Genomic DNA, 25,949 nt, shown 5'->3' on the forward strand with positions numbered 1-25,949 from the left:
TTTCTTCTGTGTGCACAAGATCAGAACCCCGTCCAGTGAATGCAAATGAAATGACTGCTGGGGCTCATATTTATTTTATTTTGATAGAGAGAAATCATGGAATTCGCTAAACTGAACTCTGGAGACTGAAAATAGCCATGATTATAACCCAGTGACTCCTGTGTAATCGTCAAGCCCAGACTCTTTGTCTAATGTTATTTAACCTCCTTTTGGCCTTTTCAAGGAATGTGGTAGAAAAGGGGTTCATCTGGGTTTCCAGAGCTGGAAAATAAAAGCCCCATAATTTACCTGTTACCACACTGCTCTGTCATCTTGGAGAGTAGATTTAAAAAAGTAAAGGAGAGCCTTCCAGATGTTTTCCTGCCCCTTTCTTTTTCTTTCTCTCTCTCTCTCTTTCTTTCTTTCAACACATATCTTTTGAAAGAACTCTGAATAAACTTTCAGATTTTCAAAGCTCAGATTCCGCACAGTTCCAATGTAAACGCTAAAGGGTGACCACAGACTGAGCTATAGAGAGACCATCAAAATGCCACATCAAACATAAGCTTCATGTAGGCTTCTTATCGGAAATAAACATTAAAATTCATGGGAAAAAACATAGGAATGCTTTAAAAATATAAGTATATCACTTAGGTGATAGAGGAGGTTGGGGGATGGTGTAGTGGGAAAGACTTAAGAGAAGGTGCTCATCAAGAATGGAATTTTATTGTAGCAAGAATTCCATTTGTAACCTTCATTTTCTTTCTTCCTGAGAATTATTTGAAAATCCATGGAGAAGGACAGGGGTGAGCAGAAATCAGGGGAGAGGCTCTGGGTTACCATGACAACGTAACTCTTCACTCCATCTCCATCACCCATCAGGGCCTAACTCTCTTTTGGATTATTGCAGAGGTCTCTGACACTGGAATTAAATGCTCCTAAACCTGAGGATGATTTAAAGCTGAAGAATAGCAAAGTTTCTAAAGAGTACAATGAGCTCATCTTTACTCAAAAGATGTGTAATGGTCATAATGCAATGTAATTGAGATATCTCCTTATCCCTCCCTTGTAAAGCTGTCATAAACCCCTGCAAAGGCTCTATAAAAAGTGACAGAGCTATAGAAATGACTGTGGCAAAGCACCGATAATTAATGATAATGACTTGGGCCAGATAAATTTTTTAAAGGACGTAAAACTTGAGATAATGTGAAAAATGTCAGAGTCGTATTTACAGTCTAAATTGCAGTAACCATGTAAGCATTATTACTACGCCTAATCTAATCTTGCAGGTGGATTAAATAATGAGCATGCGTCTATACAGACCAGTCTACAGAGTTCAGTAAGTGCTTAAGGAATCATTAAGTACCCCCTCTAGAGCATCTTAAACTTCAGTAGCATATTAACTTTTGGCAGGAGTCAGGGGAAACCTATGGACCTACTATTTTCTATTTGTAAGGTCTACTAATTTGCCTTCAGAGTTATTGTTGTTGTTTTGTTTTTCATCAAAGTGATGACATTCCTAGCTCTTGATTATGCTAAACGAAGTAAAAATAAATATAGGATCTTTTCCCTTCTTTCCTGGAGCTAAGAAGTCATAAACATTATCTAAATTACCATGAAGAAAAGTGGTAAATTTGAGGCTATTCAAAAATATTACACAGGCAGCCCTGGGGTATGGTAAGTTCTCACTCATTAAAAATAGTCTGGCAAAGGAGTCCCCTCTGTGACATAGTGGGTTAAGAATCTGACCTCAGCAGCTTGGGTCACTGCAGAGGCACATGTTCTATCCCCAGACTGGCACAGTGGGTTAAAGGATCCAGCGTTGCCACAGCTGTGCCAAAGGTCACAGCTGTGGCTCAAATTCAATCCCTGGCCCAGGAACTTCCATATGCCATATGTGTGGCCATAAAATTAAAAAAAAAAAATTCTGGCAGAAAGCAGATCTCATATAATGGTGGCAGTCCTTTTATTAGTAAATGCAATGAACCCTAAGAATCTTTTCAACTCTAACACTCTGTGGCTCTAAAATTATTTTTCCTTTTTTTTCTTTTTAAAATTTCTCAATTAATGGAGTTCCCATTGTGGCGCAGTGGAAACGAATCCAACTAGGAACCATGAGGTTGTGGGTTCAATCCTTGGTCTTGCTTAGTGGGTTAAGGATGAGCATTGCCGTGAGCTGTGGTGTAGGTTGCAGAAATGGCTCAGATCTGGTGTTGCTGTGGCTGTGGTGTAGGCCAGCAGCTGTAGCTCCGATTGGACCCCTAGCCTGGGAACCTCCATATGCCGTGGGTGTGGCCCTAAAAAGCAAAAAAATAAAATAAAATAAAATTTCTCAGTTAAGCATTTTTACAAAGTATAAATGATATTATATTAGTTTCAGGTGTACAACATAATGATCTGATATTAGTGTATATTGCAAATGATCACCATAATAAGTGTAACTAACATCCACCACAAGTTACAAAATGTTTTTTCTTGTGTTGAGAAATTTTATTATATACTCTTTTAGCAACTTTCAAATATGCAGTACAGTGTTATTATAAATGAGAGTCACCACGCTATACCTTACATCTCCAGTTATTTTATAACTGGAAGTTTGTGCCTATTTTTCAACTTTGTATCCTAGAATCAGTGGACTTTCTATCGTGAGTCTTTTTTTTATAAGGATTTTTATTTTTTTCCATTATAGCTGGTTTACAGGGTTCTAGCAATTTTCTACTGTACAGCAAAGTGACCCAGTCACACATACATATGTACGTTCTTTTTCTCACATTATTCTCCATCATGCTCCATCATAAGGGACCAGATGTAGTTCCCAGTGCTATACAGCAGGATCTCATTGCTTTTAGTGTAATTCTTCTTACATGAATTGCCTTTAACATGTCTTATATCATATCTGAGTGCTACAGTGTTCAAATGAATGTATATGTTCCTCAGAAGAACTTAGATTTAAAACATCTAGAGCAGGAGTTCCCGTCGTGGCTTAGTGGTTAACGAATCCGACTGGGAACCATGAGGTTGCGGGTTCGATCCCTGGCCTTGCTCAGTGGGTTAAGGATCTGTCATTGTCGTGACCTGTGGTGTAGGTCACAGACACAGCTCAGATTCCCCGTGCTGGAAGCTGTAGCTCCCATTAGACCCCTAGCCTGGGAACCTCCATATACCACAGGTGTGGCCCTAAAAAGCAAAAGAAAAAATAAAAATAACATATCCTCAGCAATTTAGATTCTTCTAGTTGAGTGATCAGCGACTAGACTGGGATCAAATTTTTTCTTGCTCTAGATAAGAAAGAGTGAATTGTTAAGCAAGAGAAGAATATAAAAGTTTTCACGAAGGCACTTCATTTATATAAGTAAACCCATGTTTTATAACCACTCTAGTCATTGCAAATGTATCTCGTAAAAGGAGATCGAAGCAGATTAGTTAGGATTTTAACTTGAAACCTTATGTTGGCTATAAACTCAACTCACATTATATACTTCTAAAGTATTCCGAGACTGTTCACTGTTTACAGCTGGTCTTTCTCATGAAGTGGGCTGAATTCATGTGGATGTGAGATAAACAGAACACTGATCCCCAAGATCAAACGGATGCGTAGCCCCAATCTCCACAGACTGCATCTTCCTGTGTATACAGGAGTAAATGATGAAAGTCACAGCTCAGGTTTCCTTGGCCCCAACCCATACCTACAATGTCAAAGCTCTGGTTAATGGAAACAGTCTTTCCCTCCACCTTCCAGTGTCCCTCTGGAGCTCTCACGGATGCTTGTCGTGTGGGGGCAGCTACTGCTTTATCTAGAATAGAAGCCCCTGTTGAGTGGTACTGTCATGACTCTCCTGCCTCTCATGGGTACCACCAAAGTTGTTGAGCCGCCATGGTGCCAGCCCTAGATAAGCAGGATGGAGTGGGGAAGATCACGTCTCTCTCAGGGGTTTCCCTGCACCAGCAGCATCCCAGGATGGCGCTGTTTGTGCCGAGCATTCTGCAGTGTTTAATAAAGAGCAGAGTGAGAGAGAACAGTGAGGTTAACCTTGACCGCTCTTAGGAACCTCCACCAACAGGTGGTCTCAGAGTAGGTGAGGCATGAAGTCATACCAGGTGGCATGTTGGTTGGATGGCAAAGGCTGGTCCTTCAGCTGGGAGTGGGTGGTTCTGTGCAGGTCCTCTTCTTCTTTTTTTTTTTTTTTTTTTTGGTCTTTTTGCCTTTTCTAGGGCCACTCCCACGGCATATGGAGGTTCCCAGGCTAGGGGTCTCATCGGAGCTGCAGCCACCAGCCTATGCCACAGCCACAGCAACGCGGGATCCGAGCCACGTCTGTGACCTACACCACAGCTCACGGCAACGCCGGATCCTTGACCCACTGAGCAAGGCCAGGGATCGAACCCGCAACCTCATGGTTCCTAGTCGGGTTCGTTAACCACTGAACCACGACGGGAACTCCCATGTGCAGGTCCTCTTCTAAGGTCTCCTCTTACCACGGGTTCATGTTCTCTCACACTGCTGCACAGCAGCACCTACTGAGGCACCTCTAACACACATGCCAGACACAGGGTGTAATTTTCACCAATGCTTAACTCTGCACGCTGGAATCTCTCTCTTTGGAAGACCTGAGAACTGTGCTTCTCTGTCAAGGATGTCAGGATCACACACTCTCCTTCCCAACAGCCCGCAACACAGACCTGCTCACACCACTTGCAGTACAAATGGAGGAGTCTCTGAAACCGAGCAGGGAGCCCTTTAATTCCTTTTGAAAATGCCATCAGGATAGCTTGGCCTGAACCAAGCTTTGGGGTCTTCTCCAGTACCCCCCCCCCCAAATTCACACCGTAAAATGTTGGCATCCTTGAGGGGAACGTTACTGAGCAGAGGCCACTCCTGCAGAGCAGGTGGCTTCTCAGGCAAGAAGGCGTGTAAGGTCTTCTCCCAAACATGCAAATGTTCCCTGACAAATAAGAAACGCCAGGGAAGCGATTGTTCCCTTGTGGATGTATGTGTTTCAACCTGTCACAACTCCATAGTGTCACAAATAAACACACTTGCTTGGGACCTAGAAGGCAGAGAGAGGCATGAGAAACGCCCTCACCCAGGGGGCCTGGTGACTCAATCTGTTCCCTGCACAACAACCCGTGAGAGATACAGAAGCGCACAGATGCCGCCCACCTTGGCCAGAGCACTGGCCATAGATGCTGGCCTTGGGACCCTTGTCCCCAGTACTGGGGCTGGTCTCGGGAGGTCCCTGGTGACCCTCCAGGCCACAGTAGTGTCAACATAAAAAAATGCACAACCTGCACATTGAGAGTTTTCTTTGGAGCCAAATGAGGACCAAAGCTGGAAGACAGCATCTCAGGTCACCCTGAGAAACCTCGCTGAGGCGGTGAGGGAGGAGCTAGGATATAAGGGAGGTTTTGCAACGAAGGGCAGGGAGCAGGAACAGAAGAGGTCTGAACTCACATCATTCCTTTGATATGCACCTCTCTCCGCTATCAGGGCCAGTATCCTGCGTTTTCACTGCCCGCAGGACTCACGGGCTCTCACCCTTGGAGGTGACTGCATTCAGATGACAATGACATTCTTTATCCGTAACTACAGACAAGGCTGAAATACCACCCAAGGAGGAAAAGGGGGACTATCAGGATATGATCAAGGTCGGGGGGCGGTGCCTGCAGCACACACACATTTTACACAAGTTTGTTGCTCATCTCTTGAAGGTCACTACCCGTCCCAAGGAGCAGACATCACCATGAAGGATGTTAGTGTTTTTCTAGGTAGGAGGAGATGCAAGAATGCAAGATGCAAGAACCGGGCACATAAAATCTTCTCCTAAAAACATCTGATTATCTGAAGACCTGTTCTTCCAGTTTTCCCAGGGCACAGAGGGCCCCCCTCCTAATGTTCTCTCGAGCTCTGCTCAGGGGGTGTTGGGGATCGGCAGCTGCTGTGGCTCATAATTTAATGCACGTAGAGGCTGACAGCAAGTGCCAAACTTCAGTGCACGGTAGAAAAAGATGTTCACAGACCAATAGGATGTGAATGGAAAGGAGGCTGGGACGGGGGGAGCGAGGGTGTGGAGTAGCCATAAACTAAGTCAAGTTCATGACTTTATCCTGCCTCCTGTCCTTCTTCTTTTGCTTTCTGTTCTTTCTTCCTTTTAACTCTCCTCTTCCCTGGTGGTCAGTGGGTGGATGCAGGGGTCTGGTGTTCGGTTGGAGATCAGAACTCTTGGAGCTGGTCTGATGCCTGGCAACTCTTGCCCAGTGTGTAAAGCTCTCTGTTTGGGGCTCTGCAGTAACATTCTGGTGGTTGACAGGAAAGGGGTAGAAAACCGGATAGTTACTGGAATGCAAGGTAGTTCCAGGGTCATGTCCTTAACAATGGAAGGGGGGATACCAGTGTTTTCTTGGCATATAAATACTGGTTGGTATCTTGATCTGAATTATCTGACACCTGTAAGAATTCTCTGTGTGTGGTTTCCGTTCTTGAATACCAATGGTGTATTGCTTTAAAAACCAAAAAAATCGGGAGTTCCCCTCATGGCTCGGCAGTTAACGAACTAGACTACGATCCATGAGGATGCAGGTTTGATCCTGGACCTCGCTCCGTGGGGATCCAAGGTTGCCTTGAGCTGTGGTGTAGGTCGCAGACGTGGCTCACATCCCGCGTTGCTGTGGCTGTGGCTGTGGTGAGACCGGCAGCTGCAGCTCCTGTTCAACCCCTATGCCTCCGGTGTGGCCTAAAAAGCAAAAAACAAACAAACAAACAAAATCACTGTTTCCCTTTTCTTAAAAAGAGCATGTCTGTGTGTACGCCTGGGTGGGTGCATGTGTGTGTACGTGTATGATTTATACGTCTGCTGCCCATAGCAGTCTTTCTCTTGTAGATTGTTTGGCAGTTTCTAATTAGTTTTCTAGATGAACTAAGCTCCTTTCCTTTCATTTTCTTTCTTTCTTTTTTCTTCTTTTTTCTTCTTCTTTTTTTTTTTTTTTTGCTTTTTAGTGCCACACTTGTAGCATAGGAGGTTCCCAGGCTAGAGGTCGAATGGGAGCTGCAGCTGCTGGCCTACACTACAGCCACAGCAACACCAGATCCAAGCTGCGTCTGTGACCTACACCACAGCTCACGGCAACACCGGATCCTTAACCCACTGAGTGAGGCTGGGGATCGAACCCGGAAACCTCATGGTTCCTAGTTGGATTCATTTCCGCTTTGCCGTGACAGGAACTCCTCTTTCATTTACCTAAGAATTAATGTAGGAGTTCCTGTTGTGGCTCAGTAGCAACAAACCTGACTAGCATCCATGAGGACACAAGTTCGATCCCTGGCCTCCCTTAGTGGGTTAAGGGTCCAGTGTTGCTTTGAGCTGTGGTGTAGGTCACAGATGTGGCTCAGGTCCCAAGTTGCTGTTGCTGTGGCTGTGGCATAGGCCAGCAGCTGCAGCTCCAATTCGACAAGGATGCAGCCCTAAAAAAAAAAAAAAAAAAAAAAAAAAAGAATTAATCTAAGGGGTTCATCCTCATGTGACTTTATTTTGTGCCCTCGCTGTATCTGCATTGAGAGCAGCACATTTTTGAAAACAGATCCATGTCTATGAGGGGACATCCACAGTTCTCTCAAGAAATAGGAGGCAGCCAGAGACAATATGTTAACCATTGAGCATGGCTGTGTTCCAATAAAACTTTATTTACAAAAACAGGCAGTGGGCCAGGTGTGGCTTGCCAGCCCCTAGAGAACTACGTGGCCTTTTAAAATGAATATTAGTCATTGAACTGTATTCGTGTTCCCATTCTTTTTGTGTCCTCTTGCTTTGTCTAGTAAATGCTGACATAATTTTAAAAAGCAAGACATTTTTTCAAAAATCATTTTAAAAGGCGGGTGCAGCTGGGGCGGGAGGTGAAATGCATGTGCTGAAAACAGGGCTGCCTGAAAGAATGGCGTGGTCCTGAGCCCAGACCCCAGTCGCCTCTGCTCTGTCACCAGTTCTTTCCTCTCCCCTCCCACCCCATCCCTCCCACATGGCCCCCTGGATAAATCCTCAGCCAGCCTGGCCCCGGGGCTCGGTGGCCAGCAGCTGTGCCCCTGGGCTGTGCACCTGCTCTCACCTTGGGCTCTGTGCAGAGGGCCGGTCTGAGAGCATCCTGACCATTGCCATAGAAACTCTGTCAAGTCTTTTTTATTTTGCTGCCGGAGACACTGACTTAAAGCTACAGTTTGCCGCCTTTAGTATTCTGTCCCTTCTTTCACTTTCTGTCCCCAACTTAATTGTCTTTGTTCCAAGTGAAAGGATCATGATGAGGTGGGAAAAAAAAATAAAAGGGGCTTGTAGCCACCATCTTTCACTCCCATAAGGTATGTTTTAGAGTCTAGAGAGGCCCATGTGAAAGAGGCTTGCTGGCAGTTTTCCTGGCTTTCCAAAGAGAGAGAAAGTGCCAGTTGCCAAGCAACCCACATGCCCCAGCCTCTTCCAACAATGTGGACTTAAAAAAATAAAATTGGTCTATGATTGACTCATGAATGGGGAATCATGTGGCCATACACAGGGCAAGCAGTTTGATGGAACAATGCTATCTCTGTTGCTTCTGTCTTTGGTATCTTTAACTCAGGCCTTTACAGGGTCACAATAAGTGGGGTGCACCTGCTGCAGAGGGCAACTGATGAGCCACACGTCTCCTTAGGGACGTCATTGTGCAGTCCATCCTTGGAATCAGTGGCGGATGCCGTATTGCGAATACTTTTCCAAATCCACACAGAGGCCTTGGCCGTCACTTGTGGATTTGCTTAGGGGTGAAAACTCGGAGCCGCCCCATGCAAGCGTTCCCAGCTGAGACTGGACGAGGCAACAGCTCTGCCTGCTTGTTTCGCCTCTCTCCATGTAAACAGGGGTCCTTTCTGCAATCTTTTTTTTTTTTTTTTGGTCTTTTTAGGGTCGCGCCCACAGCCTGTGGAGGTTCCCAGGCTAGGGGTCGAATAGGAGCTGTAGCTACCAGCCTACGCCAGAGCCACAGCAACACCAGTTTCGAGCTGCATCTGCGACCTACACCACAACTCACGGCAATGCCGGATCCTTAACCCACTGAGCGAGGCCAGGGATCAAACCTGCATCCTCATGGATCCTAGTCGGATTCGTTACCACTGAGCCTTTAGATCACTTTTCTAAAGAGTCTAGAAACACCATCTGTAAACACCCTGGGCCTCATTATCACTACTCAGGGCACTGGCCCTGCACAGCCCCTGCAAAGTCCCCAGAGGAGGCCCTTCTAGAAAGTTCTGCATTCTATTGCCAATTGAGTGGGTGCTTGGGCTTATATCTGTGTTTCCTCAGTTATAGTGAGGAATAGGAATACCTTTTTCTCCATTACCACCGAGTGCAAAGGTGAGTTGAGAGACAGTGGCAATAAAGAATAAAGCAGTTGCCACTCCTTGGCAAAAGATACTTTGCATGTATTATAAACACATAGATCTTTAAGACAAGTTCGTAGCAGGGAATACGCTTTTTTTCTTTTCTTTTAGGTATCATCCACAGCATATGGAAGTTCCCAGGCTAGGGAATCCAATCAGAGCTGCAGCCGCCAGCCTATGCCACAGTCACAGCCATGCCAAAGCCAAGCTACATCTGCGGATCTACACCATAGCTCACAGCAATGCCAGATCTTTAAGCCACTGAGCGAGGCCAGGGATCGAACTAGCCAGGTTTGTTCCCACTGAGCCACAGCGGGAACTCCCGGGACGTGCTTTCTGTTGCAGGGATGGCCTGGTGCAAAAACTGGCAGAGAAGGGCAGGGTCTGCGGCCAGCCTGGCAAATCACCGGCCGCAGCGCCTCCCACTCTCCATCCCTTCCTCTCATCTCTGTTCTCAGGTCTCATTAGGTACACACACACATGCACACACACACGCACACGCACACACACACGAGTCCCCATCATAGTCAGGACAGTTGTGCCAAGGGAGATATTTTGCATGACTTCCATTCTTGGGGTTAGAAGCACTTGCTCAGCTGCCAACTACAAATAGCCCTGTGTAGATGATGGCACTCATTAGTACGCCATCAAACAAAATGGAAAAAAAAAAAAAAAAAACCCACTGCCCACAAGAAGCCATGTAGAGGCCTGAAGTCCTACCCTGACAGCCCAAGTGAAGCATGGCCGGCTAATGCAGCCTTAATCCACTTTGTTGGCAGAGAAAGCAAGCTCACCATGCTGCTGCGGGAGTCCCTGGGGAACGTGAACTGCCGCACCACCATGATCGCGCACATCTCGGCCGCCGCCGGGAGCTACGCAGAAACCCTGTCCACCATCCAGATCGCCTCCAGAGTCCTGCGGATGAAGAAGAAGAAAACGAAGGTAGGGGGCTCGCAGGGGGGTGTGGGGGCCTGAAGGAGCTTTCGGAGCCCTGCCCCGGAACTGAGTCAGAAAGAGCCAACTGCAGAGTTCTGATCCCCCAGCACCCAGAGGCGTGGTGGGCGTGGCCGCCGATGGCCTGGCTCAGCACCCACCTAGGGGCAGGAAGTCCCCCCCCACCAAAGCTGGTGCTTTCCCGGGTCACCGAGCCTGGACCCCTCCCTGGGAGGGCTGGGCCCACTTGAGATCGTTGAAATTGGGTTGCTACTTTGCCATGAACAATTTGGGAGGGACAGGACATATTCATAGTTTATCTCTGGCCTCCCTTGGGTTTTCAACAGATTGACCCCAAAGAGGATTAGGAACTCCTTGCTCACCTGGTTCTACTTCCCCTTCATTGCTGCTGCTGCTGCTGCTGTTTTTTGTTTGTTTGTTTGTTTTCATTTTTGGCCACCCTGTGGCATATGGAGCTCTGGAGCCAGGGACCATCCAAGCCACAGTCACAGCTTAAACCGCAGCTGTGGCAACGCCAGATCCTCAACCCACTGTGCCGGGCCAAGGATCAAATCCCTGTCCTAGCGCTCCCAATACGCCACAGATCCTGTTGCCCCACAGCGGGAACTCCATCCCCTGTATTTCTGAGAGGCATTTCCCGGTGGCTGGGTCTTGTAATTCAGTGGTTTCTTTCTTTTACACATTTTTTAAAATTATCGTTGATTTACAATGTTCTGTCGGTTTCTGCCATACAGCAAAATGACCCAGTCATATATATATACACACACACATATATCTTTTTCTCATATTATCTTCCATCATGTTCTATCACAAGTGATTGGCTATAGTTCCCTGGGCTGTACAGCAAGACCCCCTTAGTCGTTTGCGTCTACTAACCCCAACCTGATGCTCAGAATCTGCTAGAAACCACTGGGCTCATTTTCCCAGGCCGAGGCAAAGCCAGGACAGTGGTGGCGTGACACAAGCATTTGAGAAAATAATCTTGACTGCAGTCACCCTAGTCCATGGCCAGGTGGTGATGTGTGGGCCGTTTATCCCCCTCCTGTTTGTAACTTTTTGGGTCAGAAATATGTCTTTCCAACCCATGTTCCGTGGCACAGGTGGTCACCAATGGCTTGGGTGTGCCAAGCTGGTGACCCTTTAGCCCTAGGGAGGTCAGAAGAGCTGTGGGCTGGTCACCTCCTTTCCTGACAGCCTAACAGGGCTTTTCCTTCGAGCATGAGGCCACGGGTGCAAAGGTGGGCACCTGGCCTGGCACAACCTAGCTAACAGCCCATTGGCAGGGTGGCCCACTGGGGTCCCGAGAGCCGGATGGAGCCAGTGGCCTCCTCCCCCAGGGGCCCCACGATGTCAGGCTCAGTGGGAGGGCTGTCTTGGAAGAGCCGCCCGCACTGACTGTTGTGTTCTCACTCCCAGTACACCTCCAGCTCCTCCGGGGGAGAGAGCTCGTGTGAGGAAGGCAGAATGCGCAGGCCCACCCAGCTGAGACCGTTCCACGCCAGGGCCGCCGTGGAGTCCGACTTCGCTATGCCTCACCTGTCCAGCGACCCCGACTACTCCTCCAGCAGTGAGCAGTCCTGCGACACGGTCATCTACATCGGGCCCAACGGCACGGCCCTCTCCGACAAGGAGCTCACCGACAACGAGGGGCCCCCAGACTTTGTCCCAATCGTGCCGGCCCTGCAGAAAGCCAGGGGCGACAGCCGGTCCGCGGAGGCCGGAGAGGCTGCAGCTGGCAAATCAGAGAGGGACTGCCTCAAGTGCAACACGTTCGCCGAGCTGCAGGAGAGGCTGGACTGCATCGACGGCAGCGAGGAGCCCAGCAAGTTCCCTTTCGAAGAGCTGCCGGCCCAGCTGGGGGCTGAGCAGGCAAGCAAGAGTCTCCCGTTAAGCCAGGCAGCCGGGGCCGGCCCCCTCTGCGAGTCCGATCAGGAAGATGATGGGTCAGATGGGCAGCTGACCCACAGAGAGGGCGCTGAGCCCCCCGCCTCTAGGGTGCAGAGGAAGCCCTCCCCTGTCCCTGCCGCTCAGCTCAGCCACAGCCCTACCCCAGCCTCACCCAGGAGCATCCCGGGCAGCAGCAGCAGCAGCAGCAGCCAGCACGGCTCCTCCCAGCTCGTGCAGAGCTCCAGCCTCCAGAGCAGCCGAGAGAGCCTGAACTCCTGCGGCTTCGTGGAAGGCAAGCCCCGGCCGATGGGCTCCCCCAGGCTGGGCATCGCCAGCCTCTCCAAGACCTCAGAGTATAAGCCAGCCAGCTCTCCTTCCCAGAGATGCAAAGTCTACACCCAGAAGGGGGTCCTGCCTTCACCGGCCCCCCTGCCCACCCTGAGCAAGGATTCGGGCATGGTGTCTAGTGAGTCCCTGCTGCAGCCCGAGCTACGTACCCCCCCAGTCGGAATGAGTCCCCAGGTGCTGAAGAAATCCATGTCTGCTGGGAGCGAGGGGTTCCCGGAAATCCCTGTGGATGATGACCAGCAGGCGGCCACGTCTCCAGATTCCAAGGAGATCCTGAGTACCACGATGGTGACAGTGCAGCAGCCCCTGGAGCTGAACGGTGAGGACGAGCTGGTGTTCACGCTGGTGGAGGAGCTGACCATCAGCGGCGTCCTGGACAGCGGCCGCCCCACCAGCATCATCAGCTTCAACAGCGACTGCTCTGTGCAGGCCTTGGCCTCGGGCTCCCGGCCCGTCAGCATCATCGGCAGCGTCAGCGAGGACCTGGAGTGCTACTCAAACGTGGCACCTGTCTCCGAGGTCAGCATCACCCAGTTCTTGCCCCTCCCGAAGCTGAGCCTGGAGGAGAAGGCCCGGGAGGCAGGGAGCAGGCGTTCCTCCATCAGCTCCTGGCTGAGTGAGATGAGCACGGGCAGTGACGGCGAGCCGCCGTGCCATGGTTTCATAGCCCAGACGTGTTTCGGGCACGGGGAGGCAATGGCAGATCCTCCGGCCTCGGAATTCGTCCAGAACACCGCCGTGGTGTGCCAGGAGAAGCCCAAGGCGGGCCCTGACAATTTGCTCATCTTGTCTGAAATGGGGGAGGATGCTTTCAACAAAGCCCCTCCCATCAAAGGCTGCAAGATCTCCACGCTGGGCAAGGCCATGGTCACCATCTCCAACACGGCCAGTCTGAGCGGCTGCGAAGGGTACATCCCCATGAAGACCAATATCACTGTTTATCCCTGCATCGCCATGAGCCCCCGGAACGTCCAAGAGCCGGAGGTGTCTGCTGCCACCGCTGGCACAGTCCCCAAAGCGGCCCAGTCGCAGGAGAACAAGGAAAGTGGTGCCAAGAAAGAGATGAAATTTGAGGACCCCTGGCTGAAACGAGAAGAGGAGGTGAAGAAAGAGAATGCTTATCCCAGCGAAGAAGGGATCAGGTGTGAGACAGTCCCGGGCCGCCCAAAGCCTGAGGCCAGAGCAGAACAGGACAGGAAGGCCAGCCCAGGTGACAGGCTGAGCAGCAGCAGTGGGGAGGTATCTGCCTCCCCCGTGGCTGACAACTTCAGGAGGGTCGTGGATGGCTGTGAGATGGCCCTGCCCACTGTGGCTGCCCAGAGCCCTGGGCATCTCAACAAAATCCTGAAGTCAAGCAGCCTTCCCAGGGCTTTTCAGAAAGGCAGCCGGCAGGACGAGCTGGACAGCCTCTTCTACCACTGCGCCGCTGAGACCAACGGCATCGGCTCGGCTTCCGGCACCCAGCCCTCCAAGGCCACCCTGGAAAGGAAGGTGGCATCACCCAAGCACTGTGTCCTGGCTCGGCCCAAAGGGACACCCCCGCTGCCCCCTGTCCGAAAGTCCAGCTTGGACCAGAAGAACCGGGCCAGCCCCCAGCACAGCGCGGGCAGCAGCAGCTCCAGCAGCCCCTTGAACCAACCAGCGCCCTTCCTGGCCGTCTTGCCCGACGAGCCCAGCAGCGGCAAGATGAAGGATGCCAGCAGCAGCAAGCTCTTCAGTGCCAAACTGGAGCAGCTGGCCAGCAGGACCAACTCCCTGGGCAGGACGACCGTCAGCCACTACGAATGCCTTTCGCTGGAGAGGGCCGAGAGCCTGTCCTCCATGAGCTCCCGGCTGCACGCAGGCAAGGACAGCACCATGCCCCGCACCGGGAGGAGCCCGGGCCGCAGCGCCGGGGCCTCGCCCACCAACCCGGGCCCCACGCAGTCGGCCGGGGCCTCGCCCAAGGCCAGCCAGTCCAAGATCTCCGCCGTGAGCAAGCTGCTCCTGGCCAGCCCCAAGGCTCGCAGCCTGTCCACCACCACCACCAAGACCCTGAGCTTCTCCACCAAGTCCCTGCCGCAGGCGGTGGGCCAGAGCTCCGGCCCGGCCCCCGGCGGGAAGCACATGTCCTGGTCCACCCAGTCGCTGAGCCGGAGCCGGGGCTCGGGCCTGGCGTCCAAGCTGCCGCTGCGGGCGGTGAACGGGCGCATCTCGGAGCTGCTGCAGGGCGGCGCGGGCCCGCGGGGGCTGGCCGGGCGCGCGGGGCCCGAGACGGAGGAGCGCGCGGTCCCCGCCGACGAGCGCCCGCCGCCCGCCGCCCCGCTGCCCTCGCCCTACAGTAAGGTCACGCCGCCGCGCCGGCCGCACCGCTGCAGCAGTGGCCACGGCAGCGACAACAGCAGCGTGCTGAGCGGGGAGCTGCCCCCAGCCATGGGCAAGACGGCGCTCTTCTACCACAGCGGCGGCAGCAGCGGCTACGAGAGCATGATGCGCGACAGCGAGGCCACCGGCAGCGCGTCGTCTGCCCAGGACTCCATGAGCGAGAACAGCAGCTCGGTGGGCGGCCGCTGCCGCAGCCTCAAGGCCCCGAAGAAGCGCACCAACTCAGGTAGGCACGGCCCGGGCAGCCGGAGGGTGGATGGTGGAGGGCGGCCCCGGGCCACAGCGATGGGCGCCCCCGTCAGACAGCCCCGCCTGTCACCTGCTGGGGACAGAGCTGATCCCAACCTCTGGGCATCACTCCGCCTTCAAGCTGTGAGTGCCCATCCATCTGGGAGAAGTCAGGTCGCTGCGTGGCACGACGCCACACCCACCAGCTATGGGGTCCAAGCAACCTCTTCCTCCAGCGGCTCCCCCGACCCCCGGCCCAGAGACCTGGGTTTCTCTGCTCAAGGACCAAGACTAGTTGCGGAGAGATCTGTGTCACCAGAGTCAGTGTCACTACACTTAGAACCCAGAGGCCTCCTTAGACCCTAGCAGCAACTCTCAGGGAATGGGATGAAGCCCACCTGTGTCATTGAAAATGCAGTGCAGCCGGCCCTTCCTCCCACCCCACCCCCACTCATAGACAGTCACACATGCACACCTGTAGCCGGCCTGAAACCTGACACTCGCGCGCGCACACACACACACACACACACACCTGAAGCTGACATGAATGCTTTTAGAGGAAAGGCAAATAATGGAGTTCCCGTCGTGGTGCAGCAGAAAAGAATCTGACTAGTATTGATGAGGATGCAGGTTCAATCCTTGGCCCTGCTCAGTGGGTTAAGGATCTGGTGTTGCCGTGAACTGTGGTGTAGATTGCAGATGCAGCTCAGATCCTCTGTTGCTGTGGCTGTGGCATAGGCCGGCTGCTACAGCTCCGACTGACCCCTAGCCTGGGAACCTCTGTATGCCCTGGGAGCGGCTCTTAAAAAAAAAAAAAAAAGAAAGAAAGAAAGCAAATAAGTACTTTGGAAGAACTAATATATGAAGCTCACTGACTTGGTCATTGGAGTTTGGGGGGACATGTGACAGTAAGTTTTGAGCCAGGAGAAGCAGACCTAGGTCAGAGCTGATGGCCCAGGTAGCCATGGAGTAGGTGAGGTGAAAGGAGAGAGAGGGACAGAGGGGACAGAGAGAGAGAAGACAAAAGGAACCAAGAGGGTTAACTTAACTCCCTGAGAGTTTTGCTGATTCGTCTTTGCTCTTAAAATGGCTTTCACAGAACTTGCCCTCACTCATTCTTTGGCACAGGACTCTTTTTTTTTTTTTTTTTTTTTCTTTCTTTTTTAGATCTACACCTGCAGCATATGGAAGTTCCCAGGCTAGGGGTCAAATTGGAGGTGTAGCTGCCGCAGTCACAGCAACACCAGATCCGGGCCGCATCTGTGACCAGCATCACAGCTCACGGCAATGCCAGATCCTTAACCCACTAAGCGAGGCCAGGGATCGAACCTGCATCCTCATGGCTACTAGTCAGGTTCATACCCCGCCGAGCCGCCACGGGAACTCCCAGTAGAGGAGCCATGTTTTGATGCAGCAGTCTCCTGCAGGCCCCGCGTGTGATTCTGCACCTTGGTTAAAGTAAGAGCGGCCTGGGGTCCTGCCCTCCTAGCCTGCCTTTAGCCGCACTGTGGCCCTTCCGAGGAAACGGAGGCTCTCCCAGAGCGCTCAGAAACCATTGCCCTGCAGCGTGGTGCTACCACCAGCCTACTTGGAATTAAAAGATGGGGTGAGACCCAAAAATGAGGCCTCCTCTTCCTTGCAGTTGCTTCAGCCGCTGATTGCTGCACAGTTTTTTCCATTCCACCGTGAGGTTGCTCTTTTCTCACAGCACAGGCCAGCACCCACCCTGGAATGTTCCAATCCAAATGTAAGGACTGTGGGGAGTGCCCGTCGTGGCTCAGCGGTTAACAAATCTGACTAGGAACCATGAGGTTGCAGGTTCGATCCCTGGCCTCACTCAGTAGGTTAAGGATCCCGAGTTGCCATGAGCTGTGGTGTAGGTCGCAGATGTGGCTTGGATCCTGAGTTGCTGTGGCTGGGGCATAGGCTGGCAGTTACAGCTCTGATTCGACCCCTATCCTGGGAACCTCCATATGCTTTGGGTGCAGCCCTAGAAAAGACCAAAAAAAAAAAAAATGTAAGGACTGTGGTTGGTGCACATCCTAAGCCATGTGTCTGCCTCAAAACAAAGAAACCACCCTCAAGGGACCAGGCGGTGGTGTTGCAGTGCTCGGCGTTCTGATGCAGATGGCCCGTCCCCCCAGCGCATCACAGATCACGAACCGTGCTGAGGGTGCTTCCCTCCTGGCGTGTTTGGGAGGCATCACGGCTGTCGGACTTCAATGTCTTCATTTCCCAGGCGGTGTGCGTGTCCGGCTTTGATCCGCTTCGATGCTGTTCCCCTTCAGGCCCTCAGCCCTGAGTCTCAGCAGCAGCCCTGAGAGCAGAACCCAAAGAAGACAAGTGCAGAACAGAAAGCCATGCAGCAGTCCGTGCGTGACAGCTGCTGTGCCCTATTTTCAGGGTCAAGGGTATTAAAATGTTTTGCTAGCAGTTACTAAAAATAGCAGGGAGGTTTATCTCAGCCAGAATCCTTGCCCCCCCATCCCCTCAAAAGTCTAGCCCTCCCAATACCTGGTTGATAAACTTTATTTTGCAGTCAGCCCAGTCTTGGTCTTCCCAATCCAGATTATTGTGGGATGTTTGCTGTGTGCTTACAGGGGTTTGAGTGTTTAGAGAGTGTTTACCGTAGGTACTATCATTAGCATTTTGAATCAACCAATCCATTTTGTTTTTTCAATATCTTTACTCTCTTTCTTTCTTCTTCTTATTTTCTTTTTTTCTTTCTTTTTTTTTTTGTTTTTGTTTTTGTTTTTGTTTTTGTTTTGGCTGCCTCACGGCACATGGAGTTCCCAGGCCAGGGTTCAGATCCGAACCAGAGTGGTGACCTATGCCACAGCTGTGGCAACACTGGGTCCTTAACCCACTGTGCCGGGCTGGGGATTGAACCTGTGTCCCAGCGCTGCAGAGATGCCACTGATCCTATTGTGACACAGCAGGAACTCCTTTTACTCTTTTTTTTTTTTTTTCTTTGACTTGCATTGCTTTGGCTGTGACATTGGCGTCAAGAGGAAGAAAAAGCTACAATAGTGACCTGGAGCATGGAGCGTAGGTTCTGTACGTGTCCTGGCCTGATGTACCTCCTTTTGTTAAGTGCTGTTTTCTGAGGGTCTGTTGTTAGGTTAGGCTGTTGGTGTAAGATCCAAGTGCCAGGCTCGGTGGCAGCTTTGGGGTTTAAAGGAGAGTGCCAAGGGCGTAGGACCTCGATCCTCGGCTCCACAACGGATACGGCAGGAGAGCTATGCTCCTTTCAAGCTAAGTGACCTTGTCTGCTTTATGATTATTACGAAGAAAAATGCTGGCTGTCAGACATGATCAGCATAAATCAGAAGCAACTTCTTTAAGAGAAGCCATAAAACTCTTCCAAGGAAATTCCAAGCGCGATGGCGGGACCTGGAACTGCAGAGGAGACAAGCAGTTATCTGTTAGTGGACATTGTTTTTGAGTTTGGAAATCTTTAATGCTTCCGTTATTTTCTTAGTGAAAAGGAACTGGAGATAACAGGGCAGATAACCTTGAGCTCTTTGCGGGCTTCGTAGCACGTGTAACAGTGGAAACAAGCAAACGTCACGATGGTTCACCTTTCCAGGCCCATCCCTGAAGGGCCGTGTTGGTGGAGGATGCTGGGAATTGAGGCTTTGCTGTCAGCATGGTGCAGTGGGAGGACTGAGCTCGAAAGAGCAGGAGGCGTCGGGTCTTGGGCTGTGTGACCTTTAGGGAATAGCTATCCTCTCTGGACTCCAGTTTTCTTCTGTAAAACTAGAATGAGGGGGTTGGTAGAGAACCCTCACAATCTCTCTGATGCTCACGTTGTAGAAGAGGAGGCAAATAATATAAAGAATATTGGTGAGACTGTGGCTTCCTTTCCGTAAGATAATCGGTAGTCAATGGGATGTGTTTTATTTTTATTTTCTTCCTTTTTTCGGCCACCCCGAGGCATATGGAGTTCCCGGGCCAGGGGATCAGATGCAAGCTGGCCAGCACCAGCTCTTTTAACCCACTGTGCCAGGCAGGATTGAACCTGAGTTCTGGTGCTGCAGAGACACCACTGATCTCATTGTGCCACAGGGGGAGCGCCTTATGAGATTTATTTTAAGTTGTTGAATGTTGATCGGGCCTCTTCTGTGCTGTTAGAGCTTGGTGAGGAGGAAGTTTCTAGCGGGGTTGGGGAGAGGCAGGCCGCGTAGAAGACAAGGCCAATGTGAGAAGTGTATCATCTCGTTGGAGGGCAAAAGACAAAGAGCAATGAAGCAAGGCGCATTGCCAAGTGCTGAGTGATGTAATGAGAGCTAAGTGTAGGCAGTATTTAGACAAAGAGAGTCCAGAGCAGTTGGAGAAGGGCCTTAGAGAAACATTAGGGTAAAGCCAGGCCTGAAGGATGCTGGGACCAGGAGATAGAGAGCAGTGCAGGCTGAGGCCGTGATGGGAGCACATACTTGGCTTATGGACAACAGAGTGGGATGAACTCAACATAGGGGATTTTTTTTCTTTTTTTTTGTCTTTTTAGGGCCGCACCTGTGGCATATGGAAGTTCCAGGCTAGGGGTTGAATTGGAGCTGCAGCTGCCAGCCTGCACCACAGCCATGGCAATGCAGAAGCCGAGCCGTGTCTGCGACCTGCACCACAGCTCATGGCGACACCAGACCCTTAACCCACTGAGCGAGGCCAGGGATCAAACCTCTGTCCTCATGGATCCTAGTCTGATTCGTTTCTGCTGAGCCGTGACGGAAACTCCAAGGAGAATGAATATTTTTAATGGACACAATGACAGACAGGAAACGGAAGCCCAGATCAAGTTCTTCCCTGAACATCTGGCAACTCTAAGAATTATTGCAGTTGGCAATGGAGAGTCACTATAGAGTCTTGGCTGCGGGGGTGATGAGGTGACAGAAGCTGTGGGTTGCTTGCTACTGATGGATTGTCATCTATCCATCCACCGTTCCTTGCCAGCCCCCCTGTGCTAGGGGACATGAACTTGTATGAGTAGCCATTGGCCAGGAAGCAGTGATGACAAGCCAGCCTAGGTGGGGAGCCAATGTCTGGAGGGCATTCACTTGCTCAGAGGATGTAAATTGATGATGGGGCATTTATGGTGAGGTGGCATCAGCCCAGCCCCACCCCAGGCCCTGTCCTTCCTCCAGTGGCTTTTCCGTATCACTTATCACGTGGACGCTGCCTGACACTCTGTCTTCTTCCGCGGGTTCCTGGCATTTAACCGCCCGCCTGGTGTTTACCCCCTTGGCTTCTTTCTCTCTCCTTCCTTCGCTCTCGGGCTGGCCAGGGAAATCTGAAAATCAGGTTAGCACCTTAGTCTGAATGAAGTTCATTCCCACTGCAGCAGGCCTGGGTGGGGTGTGAGCCAGCACCTAGAGAGCCCGGGAGGCAAGCCAGCCAGGGAGCGTGTCGGCTCTGAGATGCACCCTGGGCTGGCCCTGCCTGGACGTGAGCTCCGGCAAGGCCTGCTCTGCACTTGCGCTTGACTCAGCCTGTTGGGTCCCCAGCCCCGGGGCTGGTGCAGGTTACCATGACCCAGTGGACTGAGTCATTAGTTCACGGTTGGCTGGTGGACAGTGTGGTCCTATGAGGAGCTGAGTTCTTTTCTATGTGCTTCTCATGTCTTGCCCTGGGGGTGACCCATGTTTTAAGCCTATTCTCTATTTTCTTGCCCACTCTAAGCACCAAATACTGTGCCTTCCTTCTCTGGGTGCTGAGTTATCTATGAGTTGCCGGGTTCAGTTAGCAGATCTGTTGCACTAAAATCTGTGACTGTTCACTCCACGGTGGTTCACTCTGTCCACCCCTGTGCTTTGTGTGTTTCTTGGGGGCAGTCTTCCTTTGTTTTGATGAATTTAGGACACATTGTAATCTCTGGCTTAATGAAGGGGCTAAAGCAAGCCCCACTGTTGGCCGATGTAAGATTCCTAGAGTATTTCTAAGAGACTCTACCTAGAAACAAATGAGATGCCTTTTTTGACTCTAAGTTGGGAGAATGATTGGCTCCCTAAGACACCGAGGAAGCCGGTTGGAGTAGAGGGTGGGCAGAGAGGGTGCGGGGCTGAGAGTCCCAGAGCGAGCAAGTGGCCGGGCACCTCCCGCCTCCTCTCCAGCTTGGGAAAATCTCCTTTCTCAGGTCAAGTTCTCCTGGCCGTCAGTGCAGCCGCATCCTCATAAATCCGCGAACACTGATATGTTCTCTCCTGTCCCCATCTGATGTCTGTGTTTCCTTCCTTTCTTCCTTTCTCCTTTCCTCCTTCCTTCCTTGCCTTGACGCACATGGAGGTTCCCAGGCTAGGGGTCAAATCAGAACCATAGCTGTCAGCTCACATCACAGCCACAGCAACGCCACATCCGAGATGCGTCTGTGACCTACACCATAGCTCACGGCAATGCCGGATCCTTAAGCCACGGAGTGAGGCCAGGGATCGAACCTGTGTCCTCACGGATACTAGTCAGATTTGTTTTTGAGCCTCGAGTGGGTTTTTGTTTGTTTGTTTGTTTGCTTGCTTGTTTGTTTGTTTAACATACCTGAATTCTGCACGTCCAGACACAGTGCTGGGCTGTTGAGCAGGGGGTGATAGATAAGAAGGAATCCTGACCCACTGGCATCCTGGGGAGGCAGGTCTAGGAGTGTGATTCCCAAACCTAAGGCTGCGTCCCACGGGGACCCATGGCACAGTCGCCCGACCGAGGCGCTTCCCCCCACTTCCTTTACGGCAGATGCTGCCCTGACCTTCCAGCAGGCTGGCAGGAGGTGGTCACTGGCGGAGGCTGGGCTCAGCAAAAAGCCGTGAGCATCTGCTTGAGTGGTGGCGATGGTGGAGCATGCGGAAAATCCAAGAACTCACATTTCCCTGGGATTGTGGTCCGTTTTCTCTCAGTGAGGATGTGGCATTTTGGCTCCATCATTTCCTCCGTCCTTTTTCAGCAACACGGCAGAACCATCTCTGCCTCTGAAACTTCCTTCATGGAATTAAGCTCCACTCCCTTCCATCTGACCAGTTCCCCGCCCCTGTGCCCTGCTTTCCCCGTCACACCCCGAGTAAGGCTCCCAGTGGATCTCTGTAGGGGAAGGCTCCCCGGGGGTGGGTGCAAGATCTGGACCCAATCATTTCACCCATGGCATTGATTGACCAGTGACCAAATGCAGAACACTCAGAAAATACAAGATAGCCATTCACCACACGCAGGAGAAGCCCCAGGCTCTCCCCAACCCTGGCAGGGATTGATTGACACGGCAAGGAAGAGGAGAGGGCTGCAAAATAAAGGCGTGGAAAGAAGGCAAGGGAATTAGAGAGCCTTCAGGGTATTTCTGTTAGGCTCTCGTAGCCCAGTGAAAGGCCATATCCATGCAGGCTTGTTTTTTTTTCTCCCCCAGTCTAGTGATCTCCACTTTCATGGCAAGAGAGGATGCCCTGGAGTGGTTTTGGAGGGAGACTGAGGAAGACCCTTATTCCTGGTATTTTCCCATCTGGTCACATCCCTCGGTGGTAACCAGACTCCTAGAAGGTCCCCAGTGGTCCCTGCATCCTGGTATTCCCCCTGTGTCATCCACTCCCATACCACAGCGGGGTTGTTTCTGTGTCCGATAGAATGGGGCAGAAGTAAGTGACAGTATGTCAGTTTCAAGATTCCGCTGTGAAAGACACTGTCGCTGCTCCTTTGTACTCAGCCATGCCATAGCTATCCCTGTGGAGTGGTCCATGGGGGCGCTGAATGGAAACTCCTGCCGACAGTGAGTGAGCCTAGACGTGGATGCTCCAGCCCCAGTCAAGCCTTCAGATGACGGCAGCCCCATCTGACAGCTTGACTGCAGTCATGAGAGGCCCTGTGCCAGAACCACCCAGCTAAATAAGCTGCTCCCCGATCCCGGTCCCTCAGGAGATTGTATGGGAATCAGTGTTTTCTTTGGGGTGGGGTAGGGGGTCATTTGTTGGACTGTGATGGATAACTCTCTGAGATTGCAGTGATTTAAGCTTTCCTTCACAGCCAGTGGATCTCTCGAAGTTGGAGAAAAGTACATTGTTTTTCTTTCTGGACGGGTCATCAGGCCATGCCAGCGATGCTGGCCCAGCACTCGACAGGGCAGAACCCACTGCAGTTAAGGGGAGGAGGAGGGACGGAGGATGGGGAAGAGAGGGCACTAACTCCTCTGAGATGCCCCACGCGCCATGGGGTACGTGCTGTAAGGACCAGCGCTTCCACTAGCAGCCCCCTGGCAAGTTCTCCCAGATCCTCCAGAAGAACCACAGGGCTGTGCATCCTTCGTGTTCTTAGGGCTGCCTAATCCGGGGGAGGGAGCGTGCTGGCTCACCTGGCTTCATGCTCACCCAAATGTGACTTTGGGTGATGTCATTATCCATTTGTTTAAGAGCAGCATCTGCCCAGACTCTAAGAGCAGCTAGCCAAGGCTTCAGGCAGATGCCACCTTCTTTCCTGAACTCAGGAGGGACCACGGAGCGATTCTGAGTTAAATTTTTTTTAACTTTTTATTATGATTGATTTACAATGTTCTGCCAATTTCTGTTGTACAGCAATGTGACCCAGTCATAATTATTTTTCTCATATTATCCTCCATCATGTTCCATCACAAGTGATTAGATAGATAGTTCCCTGTGCTGTACAGCAGGATCTCCTTGCCCATCCGCTCCAATGGAAGAGTTTTCATCCACTAACCCCAGACTCCCAATCCATCCCACACCTCCCCTGCCCCCTGGCAAATGTGAGTCTGTCCTACATACCCATGATGTTTTCTGTTTTGTCCATAGATCATTTGTGCCATATTTTAGACTCCACATGTAAATGATATCATATGGTCTGTCTTTCTCTTTCCGACTTACTTCACTCAGTATGAGAGTCTCTAATTCTATCCATGTTGCTGCAAATGGCATTCTTTTGTCCTTTTTATTGCTGAGTCATATTCCATTGTATATGTGTACCACATCTTCCTAATCCATTCATCCATCGATGGGCATTTAGGTTGTTTCCATGTCTTGGCTTTTGTGAATAGTGCTGCAATGAACATACAGGTGCATGTGTCTTTTTCAATGAAATTTTTGCCTGGATATATGCCCAGGAGTGGGATTGCTGAGTTGTATGGTAGTTCCGTATTTAGTTTTCTGAGGTATTATTTCCATACTGTTTTCCATAGTGGTTGTACCAATTTACATTCCCACCAACAGTGCAGGAGGGTTCCCTTTTCTCTGCACCCTCTCCAGCATTTGTTATTTGTTGGCTTGTTAATGATGCCATACTGACTGGTGTGAGGTGGTACCTCATTGTAGTTTTGATTTGCATTTCTCTAATAATAGGAGATGTTGAGCATTTTTTCATGTGCCTGCTGGCCATCTGTATGTCTTCTTTGGTGAAATGCCTATTTAGGTCTTCTGCCCATTTTTAATTGAGTTGATTGGTTTTTGTTGTTGAGTTGTATAAGTTGTTTGTATATTTTGGAGATTAAACCTTTGTCAGTTGAGTCATTTGGGAAATTTTCTCCCATTCTGTGGGTTGTCATTTTGTTTGTATAATGGTTTCCTTTGCTGTTGCTGTGCAGAAGCTTTTGAGTTTAATTAGGTCCCATTGGTTTATGTGTGTCTTTATTGTCTTTATTCTAGAAGGTGGATAAACAAGATGTTGCCGTGATTTATGTCAAAGAGCATTCTGCCCTGAGTTAAATTAGAACAAGCTCCCTTTAGCTTCGAGATAAACCTGTTGGGAGGGTGTCATGTCTCCCAGCCGTCTTCTTTCCAGGAGAAAACTGGCTTCCTAGATGCCCATCACTGGCCGAAGGAGCTGCCGGAAGGGCGGGCCTCAGGGGATGCAGCTGTTGGCAGCAGCACCACCACCTACAGGCCCAGGCTTCCTTTCCTGGGGTCCAGGCCTGCCTCCCACTGGAGAGGCCAGAACCAGGGCAACCACCATGCCCAAAGCAAGTGGCTAGTTCCACTTCAGACGTGGATGAAAGGATTAGGCCCCATCCTCGGAAGCCAGGTCCTGACGTAACTCACTCATGCCACCAGTCACCAGAAAAGGTGGTGCTTGGTGCAGTGGGACCCTTGGCCCGGCCAGTCTTGTAGGGATTGCTTTTTATAGTCCTCAGAGGACACGCTCTAGGATAACCGATCCCTGTGGGATCTCTGCTGGCCTGCACCCCGCAAGCCTGCAAGCCTGGAGTTACCCAACCTCGAGATCAAAGAAGGAGCCTGGAGACAGTGACTGAGACATCAGTGGTATACTGGACAGGGGACCTTACACAGAGGATCATGGAGCAACACCCTGTCTGGTGTGGCAGACGGCAAGTAGGACAGTGGCCACGGTCTTTGCTACTCGAGACAGAAGGCGCCTACCATTAATGGGGGGGACGGGAATTGCCTGGTGGCTCATCAGGGTAAGAATCTGGTGCTGTGACTGCTGCGGTCAGGTTGCCACTGTGCTGTGAGTTCCATCCCTGGCTCCGGAACTTCTGGATGCTGTAGGCACGGCCAAAAAATAAGTAAATAAAGTGGGGGTGATTGATGTCAGCTGGGCTGCTCACTTCCCAGAGATTGATTTCAGAGAGCTAGAGAACAGTCATCATATAGTCTAGCCACACTCTCTCTGATTCCAGTGGGGTTTTGTTTGTTTTGTTTTTGCTCTTTTAGGGCCACACCTGCAGCACATGGAGGTTCCTAGGCTAGGGGTCAAATTGGAGCTACAGCTGCTGGCCTACGCCACAGCCACAGTAACACAGGATCCAAGCCACATCTGTGACCTACACCACAGCTCACAGCAATGCTGGATCCTTAACCCACTGAGCTAG

At 51.1% G+C, this 25,949-nt stretch overlaps 1 protein-coding gene across 3 annotated transcripts in view; it reads left to right on the forward strand.

The window, feature by feature from the left end:
* Nucleotides 1-25,949, forward strand: part of KIF26B (kinesin family member 26B) — a 511,688-nt gene that overhangs the window by 472,687 nt on the left and 13,052 nt on the right. For all 3 annotated transcript variants that reach the window (XM_021064466.1, XM_021064467.1, XM_021064468.1), the window contains 2 exons: nucleotides 10,153-10,315; nucleotides 11,744-15,152. In XM_021064466.1, coding sequence (XP_020920125.1) covers nucleotides 10,153-10,315; nucleotides 11,744-15,152 — 3,572 coding nt within the window. The remainder of the gene's footprint in view (nucleotides 1-10,152; nucleotides 10,316-11,743; nucleotides 15,153-25,949) is intronic.

The sequence above is a fragment of the Sus scrofa genome, chromosome 10 (assembly GCF_000003025.6).
Source record: "Sus scrofa isolate TJ Tabasco breed Duroc chromosome 10, Sscrofa11.1, whole genome shotgun sequence".
Lineage (NCBI taxonomy): Eukaryota > Metazoa > Chordata > Mammalia > Artiodactyla > Suidae > Sus > Sus scrofa.